General features: G+C 32.3%; 1 protein-coding gene across 4 annotated transcripts in view; it reads left to right on the top strand.

Moving 5' to 3' along the window:
- Positions 1-26045, top strand: part of LOC141523866 (uncharacterized) — an 88402-nt gene that overhangs the window by 59925 nt on the left and 2432 nt on the right. For 2 of the 4 annotated variants that reach the window (XM_074237408.1, XM_074237410.1), the window contains exons 5-12: positions 19470-19535; positions 21161-21457; positions 21541-22085; positions 22469-22753; positions 23572-23712; positions 24061-24535; positions 24606-25396; positions 25467-26003. In XM_074237408.1, coding sequence (XP_074093509.1) covers positions 19470-19535; positions 21161-21457; positions 21541-22085; positions 22469-22753; positions 23572-23712; positions 24061-24535; positions 24606-25396; positions 25467-26003 — 3137 coding nt within the window. Of the gene's footprint in view, positions 1-19469; positions 19536-21160; positions 21458-21540; positions 22086-22468; positions 22754-23571; positions 23719-24060; positions 24536-24605; positions 25397-25466; positions 26004-26045 lie in introns of all 4 variants that reach the window. The other 2 variants (XM_074237407.1, XM_074237409.1) reach the window with 1 other exon arrangement.

Consider the following 26045-nt stretch of genomic DNA (forward strand, 5'->3'; position numbering starts at 1 on the left):
GGTGCTGAAGAACTTTAACGAAATCCTCCACCTTTCCCCCAATTATCATTCTGGCTCATGCTTTTCAGTCCTTAGAGCTGCGCAGTGTCGTATTTTACACACAGCTTTGCTTAATAGCTTTCCCGAGAATAAAACGAGTCTTTATTTCAAATGAGTAAGTAACATTCGTTAAGGTCCATTCAAAGAAACTCGTAACTTTTGAATAAATTTCGTGTTGTACGTATATGTGTGGTGACCAGCCTGAGGGTTTATTTCTCGTATTGGCTCCAACGTGAAAGTTACAACAAAGATAAATTTGTCCGATCTTGGTTGGTATAAATAAATAAATAAATAAACATTTATCAACGTAACCCAGCCTCCTCTCTGTTCCCTTTACTGTACCCTTTACTATACCTGTTAGTCGGCGTGATTTAGTGAAAGAATCCTCTAATAAAATTATCACCAATGTGTTATACATACAATTTTACTCACTAATTTTTATGGAACAATTTCTGTGTGATAAATTATACCCTGATATTTATTATTTTTTGTAGTTTTTTCATATATTAAACTTGGTTGATTAAATAATTAGAGTCTAAAGTACATAAATAAGTTAGAAAAAAAAAAAAAAACAGACAGACTTATGAGTTTCAATGTGTAGGTTTTTTGTTATAAAATTTCTAAAATAAAAATAAAAATAAAAATTTTAACTGGAGTTAAGGTTAGATTATGTCGCAATGTGTTGACTGGTTGGTGACACGTGGAGAGAGCAGGAGAGCCCTCGATCTCCCAAGGCGTATTATCGTCTGTTGTTGCTCTCTCTACTTTGTTATGTTGTACCCTTCCTCATTCGTCTTATCGAGACAAGAGCACAAAAGGGCCACGCATCTCTGCAGTAGCAGAGCCCCCAGATCAGAGTAAGAGAAAACCCGATGCGAAGGCAAACTGCAAACTGCAAACGGGGATAATAATAAAACGAGATATCTCAAAGTACGTGGGCGGTCGTATTGTTAGCGCAACGAGTAAAGGTATGCGCGCGACCAACAGTACTAAGGCGCTTCTGTCTCTTTACTTTACTTATGTTTATACTTAGGATCCGCTCTTGCTGTTGCTCTTTCTGTTTCTGCACAGGCAAACCGCGTATGTGGTGTCCGACGATCGAGGAAGCTAATGTAAGGAGTATACTCTCAAATTTTTTCTCTCTTTTCTCTACTTTATACTTTATACAGAGCAGAGTAAGAGTTGAAATGCAAACCAGCTTACAGATCTACTGAAAGATTCACTCGGATAAAGAAATGATAAAGAAAAAGAAACCAAAGCAAAGTCATCTCTTTTTTTTTTTTTTATTTAATTTTTGGTTTTTTTTCGAAAACAAACAACCTTTCAATCACTCAACTTAAATTCAAAATTGATTACTTGAAAAAAAAAAAAAAAAAAAATATATATATATATATATATATATATATATATATATATATATATATATATATATATATATTTTCTCATTTGCTAGTATGAATATAAAAATTTCCTACACATAGCAAGGAGAGTTATATTTACCAAGAGTACTAAACAGTACGAGTGAGGAGCTTGTATGTAAATCCTCGTGTGTATCAACAACCAACAGCTAAGCACGAGCTCTGTTGATTCTTCTCTTTTTTTATTGCCTCAGGTTTATATTTTATTTTATTTAATCTGTTTGCTTGTCCTCGTATCACCCCCGCAACCGCGAGAAGACACGCAAAAGAAAGAGCGAGATAGGAAGGGCCTTTCAAAAGCTCATGCCGCTGGCCGCCGGCCGCCGCGATAAACATGCATTATTTTCCGTAAGATGGAAGTTAACAGTATGCGCAAGCGCAACGCTATCGGACGTCCGATGCCGCATCTACCTTACATTCTACATTGTCTTTGCCTACGTGCTTATGTATAAAGGGTTATCTCTTGTCACACTTTACTACTTATATACTAAGCTCTATCATCCTATCACCCATTTTATTTTTTTTTTTTTTTCTTAAACAAAAATTTCACTACCTAACCAGAGATTAAATAATTAGTTAATCGCCTTTTTAAATTGTTAATTATCGGTTTCTCATTTATTTTCACAGTCTGATAAATTATTCTATTATATATTGACTAATTTTTAAATAAAAAAAAAAAAGATAAGAATTATTTTTTTTAAATAGAATTTATTTAATGAAAAATGGATTCAATGTATGTGTAGTTTATGGAGAAACAGTAATTGAGTGTTAGTTTGTAAAATCAGGAATATCGTAGGTCGGTCGGCGGTGGGCCCCGCGTAGGTAAAAGGAGGTCTTGGTCACCTCAGATCTTGTATATTATATTAACGATTGCCGATATACTACTTGGTGATCGTTAGTGACGTACGGGCTGAGAGAACGCGACGTGATGGAGGTTTATCGTTTCGAAACAAAGGAAGTGCATTACTATAGCTATGATAAACTAATAGACATATATATATATATATATATATATATATATATATATATATATATATATATATATATATATTAATTCTATTCGGTGCCTCTCTCTTGTTTTCATTCATAAATAATATTATGCAAACATCATGCTTTCAATCACATTTATCTTGGTGGTATCATTTATTATGAATGAAAATTAAAGCTCATGATGATTCAAAATTTATCCAATAACATAATAAAAATAGTCTGGAACATTGATGCTTCTCTACTTAAAAAGAGATAAATTAAAAAATAATGGACTCCTCTATTGCGATAAATAGATTGATGAAAAATTTTATAATGAAATTAGTTATATTATAAAAATAAATCTAAAAAAAGTATATGACCCTTTGGTGTATATCCACTTGTCGGGCTTATATTACGATAACCTGGAGCGTCTGGCATTGGAGCAATTGGCGAAATGCCAATTATCTTTAGCTGAGCCGGTATATATAACTTGTTACTCCAAGCGAAGATAAACACGGAAAAAAATTAAAAGGTGGTTATATAGAAGAAGAGAAGAGGAGAGACGCGTGAATCGAAAAGATAAAAGATATACACGCGTGTCTGGTATACTGGATAGCTCCTTGGTCTCGATACCGAAAAGATCGATCGCTGGCAGGATAAACGGCAAGGACGATTGGACTTACCACCTGGGCAATTCTCGGCTCGAGCTTTAGCTCAGTTTCTGCTGGAAATCATTGTCACTTGACCTTTAGTTTACAAGGTACGATTCCCTCTTAACTCCTTCACTTAACATAACCAACCTAGCTGAGATTTTATTATTATTATTATTATATCGGCAGTACATACCAGGAGGAAAAGAGTAAAATAGTATGAGCATGCTCCTTTATTTCACCAAAGCCCCAGAGTACAACAATGCTTTGTCCTGTGAGGAGACGCCGACAATTACGACACCTTTGTTTACTAGCATTCACCTCCTGGCTGTTCGTTGTCGCTTCCATCTTTCAGCAGAGTAATAATATATAAGAGTATAAAATATACCTTTGGGTTTAAGTTAAAGCTGAGCTTGCCCGTACAAAGGTGATGTCATTGGGGCACACAGAGTGATCAATTAAACGATTATTCAACGGTATTTTATTTATTTAGTATTATATATTGTTGTTGTTGTTGTTGTTGTTGTTGTTCTGTACTAGTGATATTACCACTGGGACTGGTACGCAGGTGCGATAATCGGCCACTTCAATCGCCAATATATCTTTCCCACGATTCGGTATTTTATTACTAATCACTAATCACTTACTTCTTTGACAATCACGTGTTTGCTTCAGATTTATTGGTAGTTGTTTATTTATGTACTTAATATTTAATACATATGTCGAGAAAAATAACTCAACTTTTTTTTTTAATTAAATTAAATTAATAATAATTTATATAAAAAATTATCGTTATCGCATATGTATTAATTAATTTGAGGAATAAAGGATAAAGTATAACCGTGAGGGTAAAAAAAGACAAGGTGTCACTGATATAGTTGGCGGTGACAGGGAAATATATTATGTAGATTGTAGAATCAGGCGTTAAGCGCGTTACTTCCGAGCGCGCGAACCGATAAATTGGTCTCGCGCGTGAACAAGAGATGCGTCCGTTTGCACATAATTTCCATCCACATCCACATCGAGATCCACATTTACGGGTAAACCAGCGGTATCTTTTGCGTATGCGTTGCGAAAATAAAGTGTTGCTCTGGATTATTCCCTGGAGGAACGGTAGTAGCGAGAATAAGAAGGCCTTATTAACATTTCGCTGCATGGGATTCGCCGGGAGATTAAATTGACAGTAAGGATTTGCGAGTCGTTTGTTACCGAGCTGTCCCCGCGGTCGGGCGGCGCGCGCGCTCAAGAGACTCCCACAAAGAGCCAATCTCTCTCGGGTCCGAGCAAGTTCCAGGTTCCAAGTTCCAAGATCTTCTACTTTTGCATTCGGTTTATACTTTTGCTCTTATAATACACAACGAGGATGAGGATGAGGATGCACTCACCCGATCCGATCGGCTCTTTTTCTACATAACGCATGTTCCACAATGTACAACACACCCGCGATCCCCCTAACATATGTGAATATTTACGCGTACGTTCGTCCGCAAGATCTACGCGAGAATACCAACCCCCCCCCTCTCTCTCTCTCTCTCTCTCTCTCTTTTGCTCTCTCTTTCTCTCTTTTGCTCTTTGAGGTGTGCATTCTCATCACACAAGAATATACATGTGTGTGTGTGTGTGTGTGTGTGTGTGTGTGTGTGTGTGTGTGTGTGTGTGTGTGTGTGTGTGTGTGTGTGTGTGTTGTTTATATTTAAGGAAATATATAATGTATAATAATATTTTATTGAATTCTATTTTATATTCACGGGGGTATAAAATAATATCTGATAGGATATAACAAGGATTTTTAATTTTAACGGATTTTGCTAAAACTAATTTATTGAAAAAACAAACACAAGTGTTTGTGATATTCTTACAAAGGAAAACATTTGGTCCGGGATAAACTGGTGGCCTACTGTCGACGGGATCTATTCCGAGAGCTATTTTCCGCGTTCGTCTGCACGACGCCTATATTCTCGTCTTATTAATGCTCTCACTCACGTCGTTTCTCTTTGCTCTCTACTTACGCTGCACTATTATTATGTATAGATATATAATGCAAACAAAAATTTTAATATGTCGTGGTATAGTGTATATATAATATAATATAATATAATAGTACTATAAAGTCAGGTTATAAGTGAGTACTGGTATATTAGAGCAATGTGAGTGTACAAGTATCAAGAGGGAATAAAGCTAAACGGGGCTAAACAGCTGCATTTCGCCCGCGCTAAAGCTGATACTTCATAATAGAATACGGGTAAACGCTCGGCTAACTGTCACCTAACGCGAGAACATCGTGGATCCCATAAATTGTCCTTTTTCCTAAACACAATCCTACAGTTTTTGTCACAACTGTTGTTATTATTTTGTTAAACTGTGCTTACTTACCACTAAGCTATTTATCACTCCCGAGCCAACTAAACTTCGGATAAATTATTCTATTTTAATTTTTTGTTTATATATTTCTCTACTTTTTCCGAGATTTTTTCCGGTACTTATCATCAAAATTAATTTATATTTGATAAGTAATACATTTAAGATCATATTTAGGTCACGTTAAGACCTTTAGTTACACAAATTTTTAATCATAATAAAAAAATATTGATGTTTTACATTATATATTCAATAAAATTATAATGAATAAATTTCGTAACATGAAACTTTTAAAAAATGGAAAATTAATTACAAAATATTATTCAAATAAAAAAAAAAAAAAAATATATATATATATATATATATATATATATATATATATATATATATATATATATATATATTACACTTTTAATATCGATTGACATGTTTACGTATTCGTATATTAATTAATTTTTTTCAGACTTATTTAATATTTCATTCATATAAAATATTTATTAAAATACGCATGAATCATTTATTTATAAACAATAACTTTGAAATTTCTCATTTGATGAATTATTAAATGTTAGTGATGATCTAAAAATAAATAAAATCAATGTTATTTTTAAATATAGTTACATTAGTTATTTGTAACAATGATAGCAAAAGTGAACTAACAACAACAAAACAAATTATTTATTTAGAATCGAGGTCAAAAATGATATTACGGTCACCAGGGACTTTTCCGTCGTCAAAATGAATGCAACAGTTTATTTAGTAATTGTTATCGTTATTACAATCGCCAAGGAATATTGTATCAAGTGAACATTAGAGACAATACCAATTTGTAATTGGTTATCACTATCGCTATCTCAGGAGTTGATTGTGTTATTATTTCTTCTGGTTTTGTTTAGATGGAAATTCCAAAGACTATAACTTGTTATTAACCCGAATAATTTAAATTAACATTGTACTGGTGATTGTTGATGATAAATGTACCGCATTTTCCTTGTGGTTACCACCCATTATTGCTATTATAATATATTAAAGATAAGGAAATGATGATAATAATAATAATAATAATCAAATGACCTCCGAATAAAGTATAATATCAAAAATAACCTCAACTGTTTAGCTCGGTTATTCGGTATTTTGGTTCGCGAATCGCGAATCGCAAATTCCGGGCGTTATCAAAAGGCGACGCGTTTTGCGGTCTAGAAACTCGGTCAAGTACTCTGAAACGAGCAACTCCTATGAGAAAGGTCGGACTGGATAATAAATATTACACCAGCTCATTTAAATCCAATTTTTATTTTTCAGTCAGAATTAACGGGCAATATAATATTGTACGGTGCACTGTACGCTTTCAACCAAAACTACTTAATATTTTTATTAAAATTCACATATTATGTTATGTTATGTACTTGATACTTTGCTCGAGTGTTTACAAAACCCACGTGTGAATAAATATTCGTTAACGTTCTCGAGAATGCTATATTACAGCGTAATCATTGTCTACTATGAGAAAATAATACCCAACCAGGGGGCGTTGATAAAAAAAAATACCAAATTAAATTTCTTTTAAATTAGGAATCTACAAATATCAACAAATATTTATTAAATTTAAAACTTTTAAAAAATTTTCCGTCTGTCGCAACAACCTGAAACGTGCCCTCAAAAGATCGCGTGGGTGCCGACAAACCGGACCTGTGCCTCTTACATTTGGGCCCGTGCCCGACTAAGCTCCCGTGGGTGTGCGTATCCAGGAGGGCCACGCTAATTCATCTCACTAAATGATAACATACAACAACAAAGAAAAAAAAATAATGACATCTACTATCGAGCATCGTGGGTGGGGAGTCAATAAATTCGTTTCATTGATAATCCCTTCCCCTCCCCCCCCCTCCCCTTTTCTGACCCATCACGTCATCCTTTACAATAAACTAATTAGCATTAAGAACATAAAAAATCCATAAAACACAAACAAGTTGAGTAAACAGTATTTCATAATAACAAAAGTCAACTCAACTCAACTGAATATAATACATAAAAAAAAAAAATAAAAGTCTTGGCAACTCATCGAGCAGAGGCTAAGAATCCTATCCTCACGACGTTGACTCGGGGCACGCGCCCAAGCACCATCCCCTCCTAGGCAACAACCTAGGGCCCACCGACATTAATCGTGTATCGTGTATCGTGTATCGTATATCGTATATCGTATATCGGGCCTGCTCCCCACCACCATTTAATTACTCTGTTCGCCCACACTAGTCCCTTCTCTTGGAACCTCTCCCACTTTGCGCACGTGCTTTTCTTTATACAATCCTCTTCTTCTTCTTCTTCTTCTTCTTCTTCTTCTTCTTCTCCAGTTCTTATTTTCTTCTCTCTCTCTCTCTCTCTCTCTCTCTCTCTCTCTCTCTCTCTCTTACTCTCTGTCTGTCATGGGTTTAAAGAGGAAACTTGACAATACACTAGTTTAAATTCCCTCGTTCCTCCTTCTTTGTTGGTGTTTCACGTGGGCACCACCGCAACCTAACGGCGACCCACACGCGGTCATACTCAGAGCCTCCTGCAGGGACCGTCACGTGGCCCCTCTCTTCGTGGTCCGCTCGCGCACGACTCGCGCCCGCGCACACACCCTCAGTCAGAAACGAACCGAGGGACCGGCTGCCGACCGGGACGACCGGCTCTAAATATTTACTTTTTCTATTTTTTCCACAAACAAGTGCGTTCGTTATTTTATACAAATATAGAAAATATTCTCTGTGTGATTTATTATTTTTATTACCACGTGTGTTTTCTATTTGTATTGGTGCTATTCTCGTCAATTTTTAAACCTTTATTATTATTATTAATTTTGACGTTTCTATCAAATAGTAATTAATTAATCAAAGGAATTGAATTTCAAATTGTCATTTTTATTTTATTATTTTAAAATTATTCGCACAGTGTTATTCTTTATATTCCGTCACATGTGTAATTGTGCTGCTGTGGCTAAATGTGTGTCACTGTGCCAACCAGTTGGAGTACCGTGAAAATTCTCCACCAACGCTCGCCATTAATTCATCGGATCAATTCATATGGTGCTTATTGATTATATAATTATTTTGATTTATTATTTGTTCAAACGATTGTGGATTTTTTAAGCATTTTTATTTAAGGGTTTTCTGTTAAAAATTTTTTTATTGTTTGTGTTGTAATGAATTTTGAAATAAACCTTTTTTTTTTTTTTAATTAGTATTTAAAAATTTTTGACATGATGAATCCTTTAAAATAAAAATAACATTAAATAGTGGGAGAATATATCAAGTTGAGTTGATAAAAGTGAGAACAAGCTCGCGGTCCCTTAATGAAGCGATTCTTATCGTCACGTGAAATCTGATAATTAAATCAAGTCCTTGCACGCGATATTAATCAACCGACTGTCGGCGATACGAGTGACTTGTATCCCTTACGGCTAGTATAAGAAAAAAAGTGAATTTTGTTTCTCTTTAAATTAATCTTATACAACAACAATCAAAATTAAATTCATTAATTGTTGATTAATTTAAGAATGGTGATAATAATTAAATACAAATAAAAATGTCAATTTTGTAAGAATCTAACTAATGGAATAAACTCTAATTCTCTCCTTTTATTTCCTCAATTAAATTCGATTCAATTTCGCAATGTTTTAAACATAATATATACTCCTGACGGACGGTAATTTAAGGAAAATTTTTCCGATAAAGATTTTTTTTTCCTTTCCTTTTGAAAAAATCATGTGTGTTTATCTTAAAAATTAATGAAAACAAATCTATAATGGTTGTATTTATTATAAGCATAATTAAATTTTCTACTGAAAAATTATCATAATAATATTTAAAGTCCCGATCCCGCGGAGAAAATTACCGCGAGGCTCGCCGATAATTAAGAGCCGAAGCGTGGGCGAGTAACGGGTGTCTTTAGATTCGCGTCAACTTTCAAGTATATTTATATGTATATTAGTATAGAATTTCCAGGGGTTTCGAGGATACCAGTCTAAATAATTTAACTCCCGACGGCGCAATTAAAATTTAAAAGTTTATTTTATTTAATTGGAGGCGCTCAATTTTTTTTTTTTTTTTATATTTTTAGTAGTCTTTTTGGTTTTAGAAAGTTAAAATAGTTTTTTGGATTAGAGATTTATAAATAGAAGTTTTTTTTTTTTTTTTTTTTTTTTTTTTTTTTTGAGATTTAAAATCAGGGCTCTGGATATTTTTGGTTCAATTCTTACAGAAAAAAATATACTTAAATTAATTTTTTTATCAACACTATTAAATTTGCTATAAAGAATTTTCAACAGCTGGTGGCCCTTAAAAAACTTAAAAATTTTCAATAAAACTCACTTCAGTCCCTTTTGAACTTAAAAATAAATTTTTTTAGCCTCTTCCTTTCATAATATAAATGTCAAATTAAAATTTAAAACCAGCAATAGTAAATTCTAAGAAAGAAAAAAAAAATCCTTACAAGATCCTTGAGATCCCCGTAGAGTTCAACCCTAAACTTTGAAATCTGCAGCACACGTTCTACTCAATTGTGCTCTTAGTTAATTTTATAAAAAAAATACTATCCGACTATTATACTCATAACTAATTTAAAAGTCCTCGGACAAAATTTAACTTCATCCATAAATTCTTGAACGGCTTTCTTAAAAAGGGATAAAATAAAAATAAAAGTGTTATCTGGATAATATAATAAACGTATATTAATTCCACAAACCTTAATTAATAATTAAAGAAATAATTTAGGTGGCTAATGTAAGTAAAAAAATATCTATAGAATGACAACTAATTATCAAGTAGCTCCCGGGTATCAATTTAATCGAATTAGAGCCAATTATCCAGTGGAAATTGTCGCCCGGGCGTAAAGAAGATCGATCTCTGTGTTTGCTAATAATTGATGCAATTAATTTAATTTTCTTCCACTCGATGAGAAAGATCGTTTATATTAATTTTAATTTTAATTTTAATCTAATAAAAATCCCACAATCTTGGAACAAATAATAAATTAATATAATAAATAAATAAATGTAGCTTTAATATGAATATAGTATCAACTTATTACTTTTTCAGGAACCGATAAGATTGTTGAGACGTTAATAAGTGAAATATAATAATAAATATATAAAAGTCATTTTAAAATTTTTATTTAATACTTGAGGATTTATCTGTCGCATCTAGTCACAAGTAATTGATCAAAAATATATATAAATATAATATAATATAATATATTATCAAGCTGTGATACTTGGCAATTAACGTTAAGAGACTTGATTAATAAGTGCCAGAATAAATAAATAAATAAGTCATATTAATTTTATGTTTATCGGTACTTTCAGTGCTAAATTATTTTATAAAATAATACAAGCTGAAAATTATTGAGAAAGACATAATATTTGATATATATTTATAAATTGTCATAATGGTTATCTTGGATCCCGAGCAAAGACCCGAAAGGCAGCACTGTGGTCGGCGAATGTGCGCCATTTGCCGACGCATCAAACGTGATAAAGGTAATAAATAATTGTCATTATTTTTATTATGTATGGTGATAAAAAAAAAAAAAAAAAAAAAAAAAAAAATTATTTATTTTTAATTTTATTAAAAATTTATCTTGTTTTGGGTAAATTTTACTTGATTTAAGAATTTTTCTTGAGCCAAAGGACTCTTAAAATTTTTTAAAATTTATTTTATTGAATGCCACGATATAGCTACCATAATTTACCGTAAAATTTTATTAAACGGTCATCTGATGGATACAATTATACCGAAATTGCATGTCTTGGAGAAATGACAATTAATATAAAATAAATTGCAGTAATTTCTTTTTTAATTAATTTTAATAATAAAGAAGGGTTGTTGCGAGTGATTTAAATATATTAAAAATTTAATGTAAATGAGCATATAAAATATAAATAATTAAATAAAAAATGGAAAAAGCTTAAAGAATCAAAAGAATCTCGGTAGAATTGACTATTCTATAGTCCAGCAGCGTATTGTTTTCCTCAGTGTGTTTGTTGTCTTTAGGACCCCCGTGGCCACATGGATTATTCATCTTGAAGTTCTTACTTGTTGTTACTTCTCATACTTAGTATCTCCTCGTACGCACATCCTCATATCTCGATGATGCGTCATGACGAATCCAAGCACCGTCGAATTAATAATATTAAGCTGCATTTAATGTAATATTGTAATACTGTATTGAAAAATTAACATTTTTTATTTTATTCCAAGCGAACGTATATTTTATGATGATTAATGATTAACGATCGCTTATACATTATTATACATATAATAATATTATTGACGTGAGTGAATTGTTGAAATAGACGCATCCTAAGTACTGAATTGGAGATTCAAAAAAAAAAAAAAAAAAAAAAAAAAAAAAAAAGTCATCAGACTTAGGTGTGAATTTATAAGTCCGGCGACTATTCAGAATTGGAGAATTTAGGTGTGTTCATATATATTATTCATTTTTTTCTAGACATGTTTGTATTATTGAAGATGTAATTAAATTTTGAGCCCTTCTGAATATTCTCTTTATGCTTTTTTCTTATTATATCCAACACGTTCGCCAAAATAATTATAATGTTATCAATATTTATGTTTACATTTATATAATTTTTTATCAATAAAAAATTGAATTTTCTTTAGACTAAATGTAAAATTTTTATTATTTTGATTGATAAAAATTAAAATAAATTGTAAAGTGAAAAAAATAATTAATAAAATATTAAGAAATAGGGAATAAATAACGAGATTGGTAATCGAAGGTATTAAGCAAATACTAGTATACTAGTATACTGGTATACTAGTATTAGTATGACTATAAATAAATCCAAAGGAAATCGAAACTCATTGAGCGATAGAATTTGTGAATGAATGAAACAAGAATCAAGCAAATAAAACTCGAGTGTAGTGGCGAAGGGCACGCGTGGGTATTTAGTGTTCGGTGTTTCAGTATCAACCCACTCGTTCTATCATAATATTGATAGACCGAGTAGGGGACGGCGTGCCCAACATAACCATTCGCGCATAGCGCAAGGTTGTCTCGCGCGATCTAAACACCTATTTGCTATCTGCTATCTCACATCTCTTATCCCTCGATCTTGTCGATTCTCTCACTATTCTATTCCTACACTACATAATATTATAATTTATAATGTTAAGTAGCTAAATATATCCAATACTACCAATTTATACTATATATCCTAAAAAGAGATAGTAAAAAAATCATTTAATTTATATTCATACCGCGGTCGTCAGTTCGTTGCACCATTTTCATTTTATTATTTAATATATTTTACTATTACTATTACTATTACTATAATATAGTTGTCGGTGATGTAGTAAGTTGTTGCCACTCTAATTCATTAAAACTCAACTGTTGTGTTATATTATTATTTCATCATAAAATATTTAACTTTTAAACTTTAAATGCCCACACTTAATATAAACCCACACTAATGATGTACGCACTTAAATAAATTATCTTTTTTTAAATCAAATAATTAAATAATTTTTTTTAAAAGTCTAATAATATCATTTCCAAAACAAGAAACAAAGGGTATCGCTGAATTTCTACTTAATATATTTCAAACAAAAAAATTTTCTCATTACATTACAACAAATATCACGGGAAAGAATTACCTTACCTTACCCAGAGCCAAGGCGTTGTCTCGCGCCAAGTACCCGTTCTCCATTTAATGTGAAATAATTTACCTAATTTCAATACTTTTTATCCTGATCTTACTCCCCTTAAACAAAGACAATAACAAACTTTATACAATAATAGTAAACGCCTAATTTTTTTTAAGACTCCCGCGCTTTTCATTAGTACTCACTAACAGACTATAACACAATATTTGTAAATACACCCACTAATTATAACAATAATTGTTGTTGAACAATGGATGACTTTCTCAACAAGCGAATCTATCAGACAGCTTGGCGTCGGATTAAATATATAGTAGCTGATTCTGATGTCTGTTAGATACTACTACTACTACTACTAACTACTACTAGATATAACTTGTGCAAAAAAATTACCGCATGCTCAACTTTTTTTATCAGCAACAATAATAATAAAAATATACAGACGTAGTAGTAGATGATAGAAGACGCTCTCTATCTATGAGAAAATTAACAATCTAATGGATTATAACTTAAAAAGTTAGACGAAAACTAAAAAAAGTTTATTGGTTATCAAAAATTATAAAAATCAATATCTTGGAACTTGAAATAAAAATCTAAAGGATTTAACTCGGATGCTGAGTTGATAAATAAATAAAAATCGACTCAAAGTTGAATCCCGTACGATAATTAATTAACTTTTGATCTTGTAAAAGTAATATCCAGAGTCTGCGTCTGAGTCTGATCTCCAGGCTGGGTCCGTGTCTGAGTTGGAGGCAAACAGTAGCTTCTTACATGTTACATATATTCAATATAATATATGTATGGTATGGAGTCTTAGTCTTGCAGAGGCAAAAAGAAGGAACGAGCTCCGTATCGGTTGGCTGGTTTCCACAAATGGAATTGGTTTCGCTACCAGAGATACGATCGGTAGGATGGGATGCCGTGGAAAAACGCCATAACTCGGATCGTATATGGCGGCAATCCACAGGTGCAAGTGCATTCAGAGCCAAGTGTCCTTCTTGCATTATCTGCCCCTCAACTCACCATGAATCAAAGATCCCACCTCCGGCTGAGCTTGAGAGGTCTCTCAGAGGAGGAGATACCACCCAGTCCCCCTCCTCCCAAACACTCAGACGTCTGGGTACAATCTCAATTGTTTTCGTCTTTCACTCCCAATTTTTATTGATATCTCTAGATATATCATTTCTATAGTTGGTTTTTGCGAGCCCAATCTACACCGTATAATAACATCTTGGTTCTTTTTTCTTCTTGTCAGAAGTTAGAATAAAAAAAACAAAAAAAAAAAAAAACTGTCTTGATTCTCTTGAAAATTATTGTTCACCTTCTAGTTAAATTCTTGGTCGAAAGTTGTCACTAATCATCCATATAATAGAGAGGATTGAAGATAGCACGTGTTCCAACGTTTTGTTCTCCACTCGAAGCAGTACTCTCTAGATCTAAGATCGTAGGAGTAACCATTACCCGTAGGCTCACGGCTCACGGCGCACGGCTGTCAAGCCCACGTGGCCCACCTACGCCCGACAATATATATTACTGTTTAAATGCTCGAGAGATAGAAATCCTCAACAGAGCAATCTTAATATATATATATATATATATATATATATATATATATACATATACATAAAGAAAGAGAATGTACACTATATTCTTCGGGGAAAGGTACGACACATTCGGTTAATAATGAAAAAATAATAATAATAATAATAATAAATCCAGTAGAGTATTTAATATTTAATGTTAAACATTTGAAATTTAACATTTTAACACAAAAGAGTCGGATGAGAGCGAGCTTTAGAGGGCCAAGAGATTCGCTGTTGCCCTGAGTCACGGACCGCGACTTTACTTACGATATAACACAGGAAATCGTTTCATATTCTTGAATGCTGGACGCTTACTTGAGTAAAGAGAAAGAGGATTTAATAAAATAAAAATAAAAAACAGCGCAGAATATGTGGGTGTATATGATACATGGTCAAGCATTTGTATGAATAGCTTTTTTTTTTCTCACCTTAATGGGCTTTTGAATTTTTAAACGCAAAAACAAGTACCCTAAAGATTATGATTATGTTTATAATTAACATAACAACTGTACATCCTTGTTAATTTTATGTGACGTGTAACTAATTAATTAAGAAAAATAATTTTTAAAAATCAGGATAACAGTAAAAATCTCTGTTTGACTGACGGGTGACTAGAGTGACTAGGAATTTTATCTGGTGAAGAGGAATTTAATACTCAGAGCTGTTAGAGCTTGAAACAATGCCAATATGTCGTTAACTTCCGCGCGACACGTGTAGTAATTACCATAACACAAGTACAGCTGCTTGGACTTTATATAGCAAATTTTCGACTTGTAAACTTAAGCTCTCCGTGGTCTTATTCCAGTCATTGGAAAAATTTTAAAATAGAATCAACACCCGAAAATATACGAAATAAATGCCTCAGAAAAATAGTCATAGGGCCGAGGGCAAAGACCTTAAGTGATGAATTATTTTTTAAGATGCGGCAAATGTTGTCATTCGTTTGTCATCAAACTTATGGTTTATGCTCCAGACTCCATACCCATTATTTTTTTATTTTTTTAACAGAGCTTCTTCCTTCAGGGGATACGGGCTGATTTAATGGGAATAAAAGTACGGAATCTCGCTGATTTATACCGACAAACTTAGTAAATTTAGTAAAGTTGTTAATTCTGTTTTTAGGGATTAAAAAAAAAATAAAAACGAGTGCATGCAGAAAAAAAAAAAAAAAAAATATATATATATATATATATATATATATTTATATTTATCAAATAATGGCTATAAAATTATTTATATTTATTTATTATGTCTTATTTTAGTAGGTCATGTAAATACAATATTTTTATTTATCTAAATAATATTTATTACTCCTTAAAATAAATAGCCCAGAAGATGATAAATTATCGCTAAAAATTACTCTATACTTTTTTTTTTTCATCTCTACGTTAAATTTAATACTCGTTATAAAATAATTCACAGACAGTAGTAAGATATATAGATATAAATAAAAAAAAAAAAAAAAAAAAAAAAAAACATAAAGTTTATTAAAAAGTTTTATAATTATTAAAAAAATTAAAAATTGAAAAATGAATAAGATTTAATAATAATTATTAAGTAGTGTATTACATATCCCGTTTTCGGCGGCAGTGGCAAAGTATACATATCCGTACATATTAATTATGTAAGGCAATAAATTGATCGTTTACACGGTGAATAAAAATATTAACAGAAATGTAGTTAATGTAAGTGAAATAAAAAACACGTACGTTTCAATTAAAAGGCGTGGCGATGGGCGGAGCTTGACAATACACTTGCAGGAGAAATCGCATCATATCAACGCACTCACACCCGCACCGTTCCGTCTTTTTGATCCACTTTACATCATTACTCATAACATTTTATTGACTAAATATAAATCTGAATCTGAAGTTGTCAAATTTTTTAAATTAATTATTTAAAAGGAATTTTATTATGATTACTATAATTATAATTATAAATAGGGAAAAAAAAAAAAAAAAAAAAAAAAAAAAAAAGTATAGAAGCCCTTCCGTGTTATCTCTCCCCTGTTTATAGCTATAATAAATCACAATCTGATGGCATTGAGCCGGTTAGTGGGTCACACTCATGTCATGTTAATTTCGATGTGAAATCTTAACGCCTCACTCACTACAAACTGCAAACTACAATCTGCAGTGAGCAGCGAGCAACGAGCAGTTGTTGAGTATCCAAAACACTTGATGCATCTTTAACATCCACGTATCCGTCACCTACTCGGCTCGCTGCAATTTATACAGACGTTAAATCTTAAACGGGGCTTTTTTTTCCTCTTGTTTTCTTTTTCTTTTTGCCTCCTCGGCGCACAACTTTGAGTATAAATAAAATAAAGTTAAATAAAAATGAAAAAGCCCGAAGAAAAGTTGATTTAAAAAGGATTTTTTTTTTTTTTTGTCAGGTGTCAAGTAATTTTTAGAAAGTTTGAAATAAAAATAAAAACAAGAATAAGTTTGAAGATTGAGAAACAGATGAACAGATGAACAGATGAAGGAGACCAAGAGAGCGGACAGAGGACAGAGGACAGTGAATTCTTGAGACTTGAGACTAGACACATGGGCTAAGGGGGGAAAAAATTTGAGCGAAGGAGGAAATAGCCGCACAAGTAAAGCTATCAGCCAAGTTGCGGTGTTAAACCAGCACATATGAGCATTAAGAGTGTTAGATCTCCGGGTCTAGTCCGCGGAGCAGAGGCTTTATTTATACCCAAAGCTCCGTATTATTGGATCACCCCCGCGACACTAGCCGGTGTGAATATGTGTCTTATCCGTCTTTCTATTTCGTCTCTCACTATACTATGAATATAAATATATATATATATATATATATATATATATATATATATATATATATATATATATATATATATATATATATATATATATATACATGATAATAATCATTATAATAGTTTTAGTTTGTTGTCTTCTCATTCCACGACACCCAGAAATAGAACCATCACGAGAAATAACAAAAAAAAAAAAAAAAAAAAAAAAACCCGTTCATTCCTCCTCATTCTTAATCGCTTTATTAATATAAATCACCGATTTTAAGCATTTATATGCCTATTGCGTGCAATAAATTTTAATATTTTTCCTCTTAAAATTATTTAACATTTTAGAGTCAACTTTTGATTATTATAATTTGATTATGGCCAAACGATTACAGATCCAGCAAAATTAATAACGACCTTTTTTATATTATTTTTCCGTATCTTGTTAAAAACTTTAAATCCACTTTTAAAGAGTAAAATATGTATGTTTGAGTGTTTGAATGTGTGTAAAATTCCTGAGGGTGATTTATTCCGCAATCTTTAAGAGTCTTTAAAAAGGGAAGTGACTACCGACACGCGAGCGTCTTGCTCGTAAAATCGCGGTAAGTAATTTCGAAAGAATCTTCTCCCGCCCCCAATTTACCAGGACTGGCATTATATTTTTATTTATTTATTTTTTTCTTGCCCATAGTTTGTAAGAGTATTTAAACACCTCACGGCATCTTGTGTGATTGGGGACAATTAATTTCAAATTAACTTGTATTAAATTCCTGTTTATTTAAAACAATTCTTATTTATGTTGAAAATTTTTATAAATAAATAAAAAATACAATAAATAAATAATTGATTATAATTGATGAGGGTGATAAATCAAAGTAATTTAGAACAATAGAAAGGAGTAGAAAAAAGGAATAATAAAATGGAGAGCAACGTCGGGATAAAGAAATTTAATATTAGTGGTGTCTTCGAATGAACCTCAGGCTCAAAAGAATAAGAATAAGAATAAGAAGAAGAAGAAGAATAAAATTGAAAAGCGGCTTATAAGCCCTACTGGGTACAAATTAACACACAAAGGGAGCCGTAGATATAAATAAATAAATACTATACAGTATAAGTAAAGAGTTGAGGCTGGAAGTTGTGCCTCGGAGTTTTAGCTTGTAGTGGGGTTGCATAAATTTTAACCAAAAACAAAACCAATCGAAATCAAATCAACATTCTGAATTGAAAGTACCTGCCTGATTTTCCATCCATTATCACTATTATTACTATTATTATTATTACAGTAAATTTTTAAATGTATAATTGTATAAGATACGTGGGCTGTCATATCTATCGATAAACTTGAGAATGAGAGTCAAGGACGAGAAACAATTAGTCTCCTGTAAGTAATTGGCTTAATTTCGGTTATATATTTTTTATGGAAGACATAAAAAATAAAATGATAATTTGTAAAATCGAATGGAGCAAAATAAAATCCGAGAAAAGATAAGACAAGAGTGTCAGCTTGTTAATGAGTAAAATATAATGTAATAATGCACCTGAAAACAAACCGCCGGTAGAAAAATTAAGAGATCCCTTTATCTTATAGTTGGATGATTCACCTCCTGGCTCTCGTTGGGTCCAGTAGGTTCAGAGAATGAAAAAAATAAAAATAAAAATAATAAAAAAAAAATCCATGTATTTATAAGTGTATATGTATACATATAAATGTTAAATAAAAATAAGTGACTTGTCGTCGTACAGCGTACAAGCGAGATCATTATCGCGGATCGCGGGCAACTTGCAACCGAGTACTGTATACATATTACATTAACACGAGTCGAGTGTCTTATTGCCGACACCAATATATAGAGCACCTTCTTTTTGGCAATAACAAATTTTTTAATTAACTCGTAGGTGCCAGCCAGCCAGCCAGCCAGCCAGCCAGCCAGCCAGCCAGTCAACCACAGCGCTATTTTTCATTTTCATTATAATTATTTTTGTCATCAACATTAATGTTTATTTTTTTTTTCCTTTTTCTGTTCCAGCACTCAAAGTTAAGTTGATGCTAAGGAGACCAATCACCCAGTTAGTCGCTCAGGGTATTATGCCATGTAAGTATTATTTATTATTATTATAATTCAAAATAAAAAAAAATAAAAAAAAAAAAATTCTTAAATTTTTTGCTACTGTAATAAGTCACTATTATTTTTATACTCAATTGTAACAATTAATAGACCAATTGAAATTAAACAAGATCCAATAAACTTTATTAGATTGTTCAATTGACAGTTAATTTTTTGTGGGTTAAATAAATTGAAACGAATAAGATGAAACCATGAAGACGCTTTTAAAGTCAACTGGACTAAAAAATACTAAATATTTAGTGAGCTTATTAAGAAGTAAACTTTATGCTTTCCGGAAAGATATACTATAATAAAGATAGAGAAAGTTAAATATATATTCAAGGAATCATTGATGGTCTTGTTGACAATTCATCGAGCCATCACGGGAGTAATTTACCGTTTTACTGTCGTAGGATATTGTTGTACTGTCCCTTTATATCTTGGTGCGTCATTGCGAATAAAATGAGGTCGGCTAGTCCAAAATTTCTAGACTAAAATTTATGTTTCCTAGAGCTGTAATATTAAATTATTATTTTCCATACGGTCTGCCTCGTAAATTATTAACGCAGTTGGTTCTTCAATTATTTAATTTAATTAAAAAAAAAAAAAAAATTCGGCTTTTTGTTTTATCATCAATTATATAAAATAAAGTAATGTTTAAATTTTTATATAATATACAATTGCGTTTAATAAAAATATCCGTCTATTTATAATCAGAGAATGTAATTTTTTATGTTATACATATTTTTTTAAATTCTAGAATTAAAAAGAATTAATGTATTTATAGCTTGTAACATTTAGGTCAAAATCTATGTAAACGGTATTTTAAAAATATATATATATATATATATATATATATATATATATATATATATATATATATATATATATATATATATATATATATAGATAATAACAATAACTGATACAAGATATGTATATAAATATTTATAACTCTAAGAATTAATTTGAATAAAATAAATTATAAATATATTCTATTTATTTAATATCAAAATTTGTCTCAATCAAACCCACATATCTTTTTTCTTAATTATAATAACTAAAAATATTATTATTGTTATTATCATCACATATTTTTAAATAATTTTTATCTGTTTATAAATGATATGATAGTAGGGTATATATAATTAAATAATTTTATCAATCAAGGGGTTTAATCTTAAGTAGTTTTGGCACAACAATGTGTAACCTTGGATGTTATTTTTTATTTTTAATAAATTTGTATTTTTATTGTAGAGTAGAGTAATAAGGTACTTAATTAGTTACAGTTTTTAATTTTAATAGCCCATTATTTATTGTAATGTCATTTTTAAAAGTCGAAGCTACATTATCAAGATTAGTAACGAGTTATATTAATTAGATAAAACTAAATAGAAATTTATTTTCGCAAGCTCAAGCTATTTTATTTTATGATTATAATTAATCATAGATTTGCTAACTTTCATTGTTATTATTAAAAATGTTTAATAGTAATTTATCTTACTACGATGATATAATACAGTAATAACACATATACATAAAAATTGTTTACTATTATATATGATTTATAAAATAATACGATTGATTAAAATTGTATAATTTAATTGTTATAGCGCCAAAAACGCCACCAGCCTTTCATGAGCAGCGAAAACAATTAGAGCGCGCTAAAACAGGAGATTTATTGAAGGCCAAGATACAGCGACGACCCGGTCGGGACGAGCTCGTCAGGCAGCACATACTCGAAGATGTCGGGCATGTTGATCCGAGTCTCGCGGAGAGACAGAGGATGCTCAAGAAAGCGAGGCTTGCAGATCAGCTCAATGATCAACTCAGTCATCGACCTGGTCCGCTTGAACTTATTCAAAAGAATATTCTTCACACTGAAGAACCCATTGAGAGGGCAGTTAAAGGTATTCACGTTTACATCTATATAATATCTACATAAAATCCATTAAATTTTATTAATCGTAAAAATTTATTTTAATATTTCCAGAGGGCCACATTCCCTTTAAAGCAACCTGCGAAGGCCAGGTGACGAAACCCCAGCCTCCAGACCATTATATCACCTTCGAAGATGACTCTCAAAGTTCTGAAGGTGTTCCCTCTCCGGTGATTGAATCGAGAACTGACGTTTTGGAGACTGCAGCGACTTCTGCAGGAATAGTCACCGTGTCTCTAAGCATCCCCACAACTGGAGGTGCTGTTGTAGTTTCCTCCACGTCCCCGGTCTTCCAGCAAGCCACTGGAACCAACCAAACGATACAAACCTTTGCGGAACTCTGCAACAGTGTCGTTGGTAATCAACAACAACAACAACAACAACAACAACAACAACAACAACAACAACAACAACAACAACAACAACAACAACAACAACAACAACAACAACAACAACAACAACAACAACAACAACAACAACAACAACAACAACAACAACAACAACAGCAGCAGCAGCAGCAGCAACAGATTAACCAACAACAAAAACAGCAGCTAAGCCAGCAACTTGTACAGCATCAAAGCCAACACGCCTCGTCTCAGGTACGTCAAGGTTGTTAAATTTAATTGAGGATCCGCGACGGTATCTTTTACTCGTTAACCCGGGGACACTGTGGAATCCCTATTTCGTTTATTTTTCATGCGTACTCTCGTTTTAAAGTCGCGCCTCAAAGACCATTTTAAGTTTACGATCCAATCTCTAATATATCCTATTTAATTAATTTTTATGGATCAATTTAATGGTTCACTGTAAATAAAATATTTATTATAAATTTTTTTGAATTATTGATTTTAAATTTATTAAGTTATAAAAAAAAATTAAAGATAATATTTTTACCACTTAGAATAGAGTTTTTTTTTTAATTTTGATATAAAACTCAGGTAATTTGATATATCTTTTAAAAATAAAAATTTACAACCGACAGGCTAGTCAGACAAATGGACCCACCACGACATTGTTGCCCCTGGCGCCTGCACCTAGTCCAATGTCACTGGGCTCGACGACGTCCAGCCTGAGTCCTCTTTCAAATATATCGATAGCGTCACCACCGGCACCTCCACCTCAGGCGATAACTCCAAGGCCTCAGCCCAGCCCAATATCCGTCACCGTTTGTCAGCGCAGCGACGCGCCTGGGAAGGACAAAAATCGTAAAAAGTCTAAAACTAAAAATCAACCCAAGACTCGTACCATCAAGTTTCATGAGTACAAGGTACATAATAATCATTTATATAATTATTTTTATTACTGTCGATATCTGCTAACTGTGATTAATATTATCTGAATACTTTTTAAAATACATAAAATTATTGTTGTTATTGGGTAGTATAAGAGTGTAATAATATAAATCTTGTGGTAACTCGTAAGAAATTCGGTCAGAGAGATGCCAAGAGCCATTTGTCCAGGTTTAAAATTTCATAAGATAACGTACCTGCTGGTGCAGGAGTAAGAGTAAGAATATGTTAGTTAGTAAGTACCAGGCCATAAAAACATAATTAATAACAAGTACAAAATAAATAAAGTTAATCAAAATAAAAAAAAATATATATATATATATATATATATATATATATATATATATATATATATATATAATAAATGTGCAGATGTGCAGTAGGTATATGGAAAAAGTACCAGAGTAGAAGCAAGATCGTATCGAGTGATTAACTCTCGCGATCTCTTCGGGAGTGTACGGGACCACCTCGTTAGCACTGAGTAATTCGAGCACTAATTGCCCTGGTGAAACCCAAAAACGTGGATCATCAATGCTCCAATTTTAGGACTAATTCAATACAACAAATTAAGACAATTTTCTCTTAATATGGTTATTATTTTAATTTTTTAAATCTTGACAATTTTATTATTATTGCTTATGTAAATAATTAAAATATTTTTATGATAGTTAATTAGAGAAAAAATCGATTTATTTTAAGAAATTTTTAAGAGATAATTAAAATATCTTTTTTTTTTTTTTTTTTTTTTCTGCTTTACTAATTACACTGAATTACTAATAACTAATATTGTTGTCAGGGGCCGCCAAACGCACAAAAGCCATCGGTATCGTGTGCAGCCTCGAGTCTAGGATCCGGGGCACCTGGTGAAACCAGTTACGAGCTGCTTCTTCAGCAACAGCAGCTTTTCTTACAGTGGCAACTTGAGCTGCAGCACAAGGTACCAGTGAGTGCAAATTAATATTTTTAATAATTTAAAGTCCGTACAACCCTTTAAAGCTCTTGTTATTCTTCCAACGATTATCCATGATGTATTCCATAAGGCAAAACTCGAAAAATTTGACACACGGTCTTTTTTAACTTTTACAAACTTTTTTCAAACTCTATTTACTTAAATTATTCCGGTGTTTTAAATAAGACTTTATTTAAAAAAAAAAAAATTTAAAACCTTCCATTAACACACAACTAACTTGTAATTGCAATTTATTATTTAAAAAATAATAATTAACAGTTTTAAAACTGGTGATTGATGTTAATTTATTTATTTATTGAAACTTTTTTATTTCAGTACCCGAAAATAATTCTTCCAGCAGCGCCAAATCCATTATCGCTAACAAGCAGCAGTAGCGACGCGGGAAGCATCAGCGGAGGAAGTGCGAACGCACCGAGTCCAGCGCCATCTAATACTTCGAACAATCCCTCGGAACAGCCACCGTTGAGGCCGCTGGGAAAGCTCGAGGACATGAAAGTCAGCGATCTGAAGATTGAGCTTAAGAGGAGGAACCTCCCGGTTTCGGGTTCCAAGCCACAACTTATAGAACGGCTAAAACCCTTCACGGAGAGTTCCACCAACTTGTCTAACTCAAATGGCCCGATAATCACCCACATGGGGCACATATTAATGGATACCCCGGGACCTATCGCTTCCGATGACTCTAGTTCTCATGGTAAAAGTCCTGGCTCTCCAATTAAGGATGAACCTCATAGTCCGAGGATTGACTCGCCACATAATAGCGAGCATGATGATCCAGCTAGTCCACCTGGTAATAGTTTTATTAAATTTAATAATAATAATAATAAAAATTTTATTTTACCAAAAAAAATTATTTTCAGGTGACGACATAATAAAAGAACAACGTAAACGAATTGAAGAATTACAACAGCAGCTGTACATGTCGCAGCAACAATTACAAAAAATCCGTCAAACTCAACCCTCAACAGTCCGGGCCGAGAAATTGGTCCTCCAACAGCACCTTCAAAACAAAATGCAGCAACAACAATTAGCTCTTCACTTACAGCAATTACAACATCTGCAGCAGCAACAGCAACAGCACCAACAACAACAACAACAACTCCAACTCCAACTCCAACTCCAAAAACAGAACCAACAGCAGCAACAAAATCACCAACAACAGCAACAGCAACAGCATGTTGCCTTCCAACAGCTTAATGCTAAAGCCAGCCTCGCAGCTTTTCTACAGTCACAACCCAACACGATACTTGACTCTACAACATTGACCACTATCAACAATAAGAAGAACCAAGTCAAAAATAACAACAACAACAACAACAACAACAATATTAATAATAATAATATTATTAATACCAATAGTCACAATAATAATAATAATAATAATAATAATAATAATAATAATAATAATAATAATAATAATAATAATAATAATAATAATAATAATAATAATAATAATAATAACACAACGGTGCAATTGCCAACCGCGATAGTGCTGAACTTATCAAAACCTACGAAGATTAATGGCTCTATATTGGGCGCACTTGTTGCTCAAGCCCAGCAGCAACAGCAGCGTCCTGTCAGCACTACTATCACTTCTATTGAAGATACTAAATCACCCCCGCAGTATGATGAAGCTGCCAAGTTATTAAAGGTATTTTTTATTTATTACTTTTTTTTTAATTAAATATTGAAGATTAACTTGATTAACTTGAATTTTTTAGGTAAAAATAGAACCAGTCCAAAAGAATCACATAAAGAGCCAAGTAGTAGACGACGTTCTAGAAATTTTAATAAAAAATGGGGAATTACCACCAAGCGCTGCCCAGGATCCAGCGACTCCAACGACTCCAACTACTCCAAACCGGCAAATTCAGCAGAACCTGGTGTTTTCGGCGCCAGCAGACAGCGCAAGCCAAAATTTGGTTTTCACCTCAAACCCCATCAGCCCAATGGCAATGGACGTCAGCCAGAGTGGGTGTCCATCTTCTCCAGTATCTTCTCCCCCGATTCCTCCTCCTCTTCCACTGGCTACTTTTGCAGTACAATTACCCAGTGCATTACACCAACATCAACATCAACACCAACACCAACACCAACACCAGGATGAAATTCCTGCTTTTAACTCGGATCTACTGAATTCCACCAGTGACCTGGACACCGCAATGCTTCTCAGTCCTCAGTCTGTCCAGCAAAGCTCTCCAGATCCACAACCTCCTCAGGAAGTAACTTCTTCCGACAATGTCAATCTTGACCTCAAGGTAAATATTTTTTTTTTTTTATCAACTGTTGATAAATATATT

The sequence above is a fragment of the Cotesia typhae genome, unplaced genomic scaffold (genome assembly GCF_013202065.1).
Source record: "Cotesia typhae breed Kobodo isofemale line unplaced genomic scaffold, CoteBio_Ctyphae contig_22, whole genome shotgun sequence".
In the NCBI taxonomy this organism is placed as follows: Eukaryota; Metazoa; Arthropoda; class Insecta; order Hymenoptera; family Braconidae; genus Cotesia; species Cotesia typhae.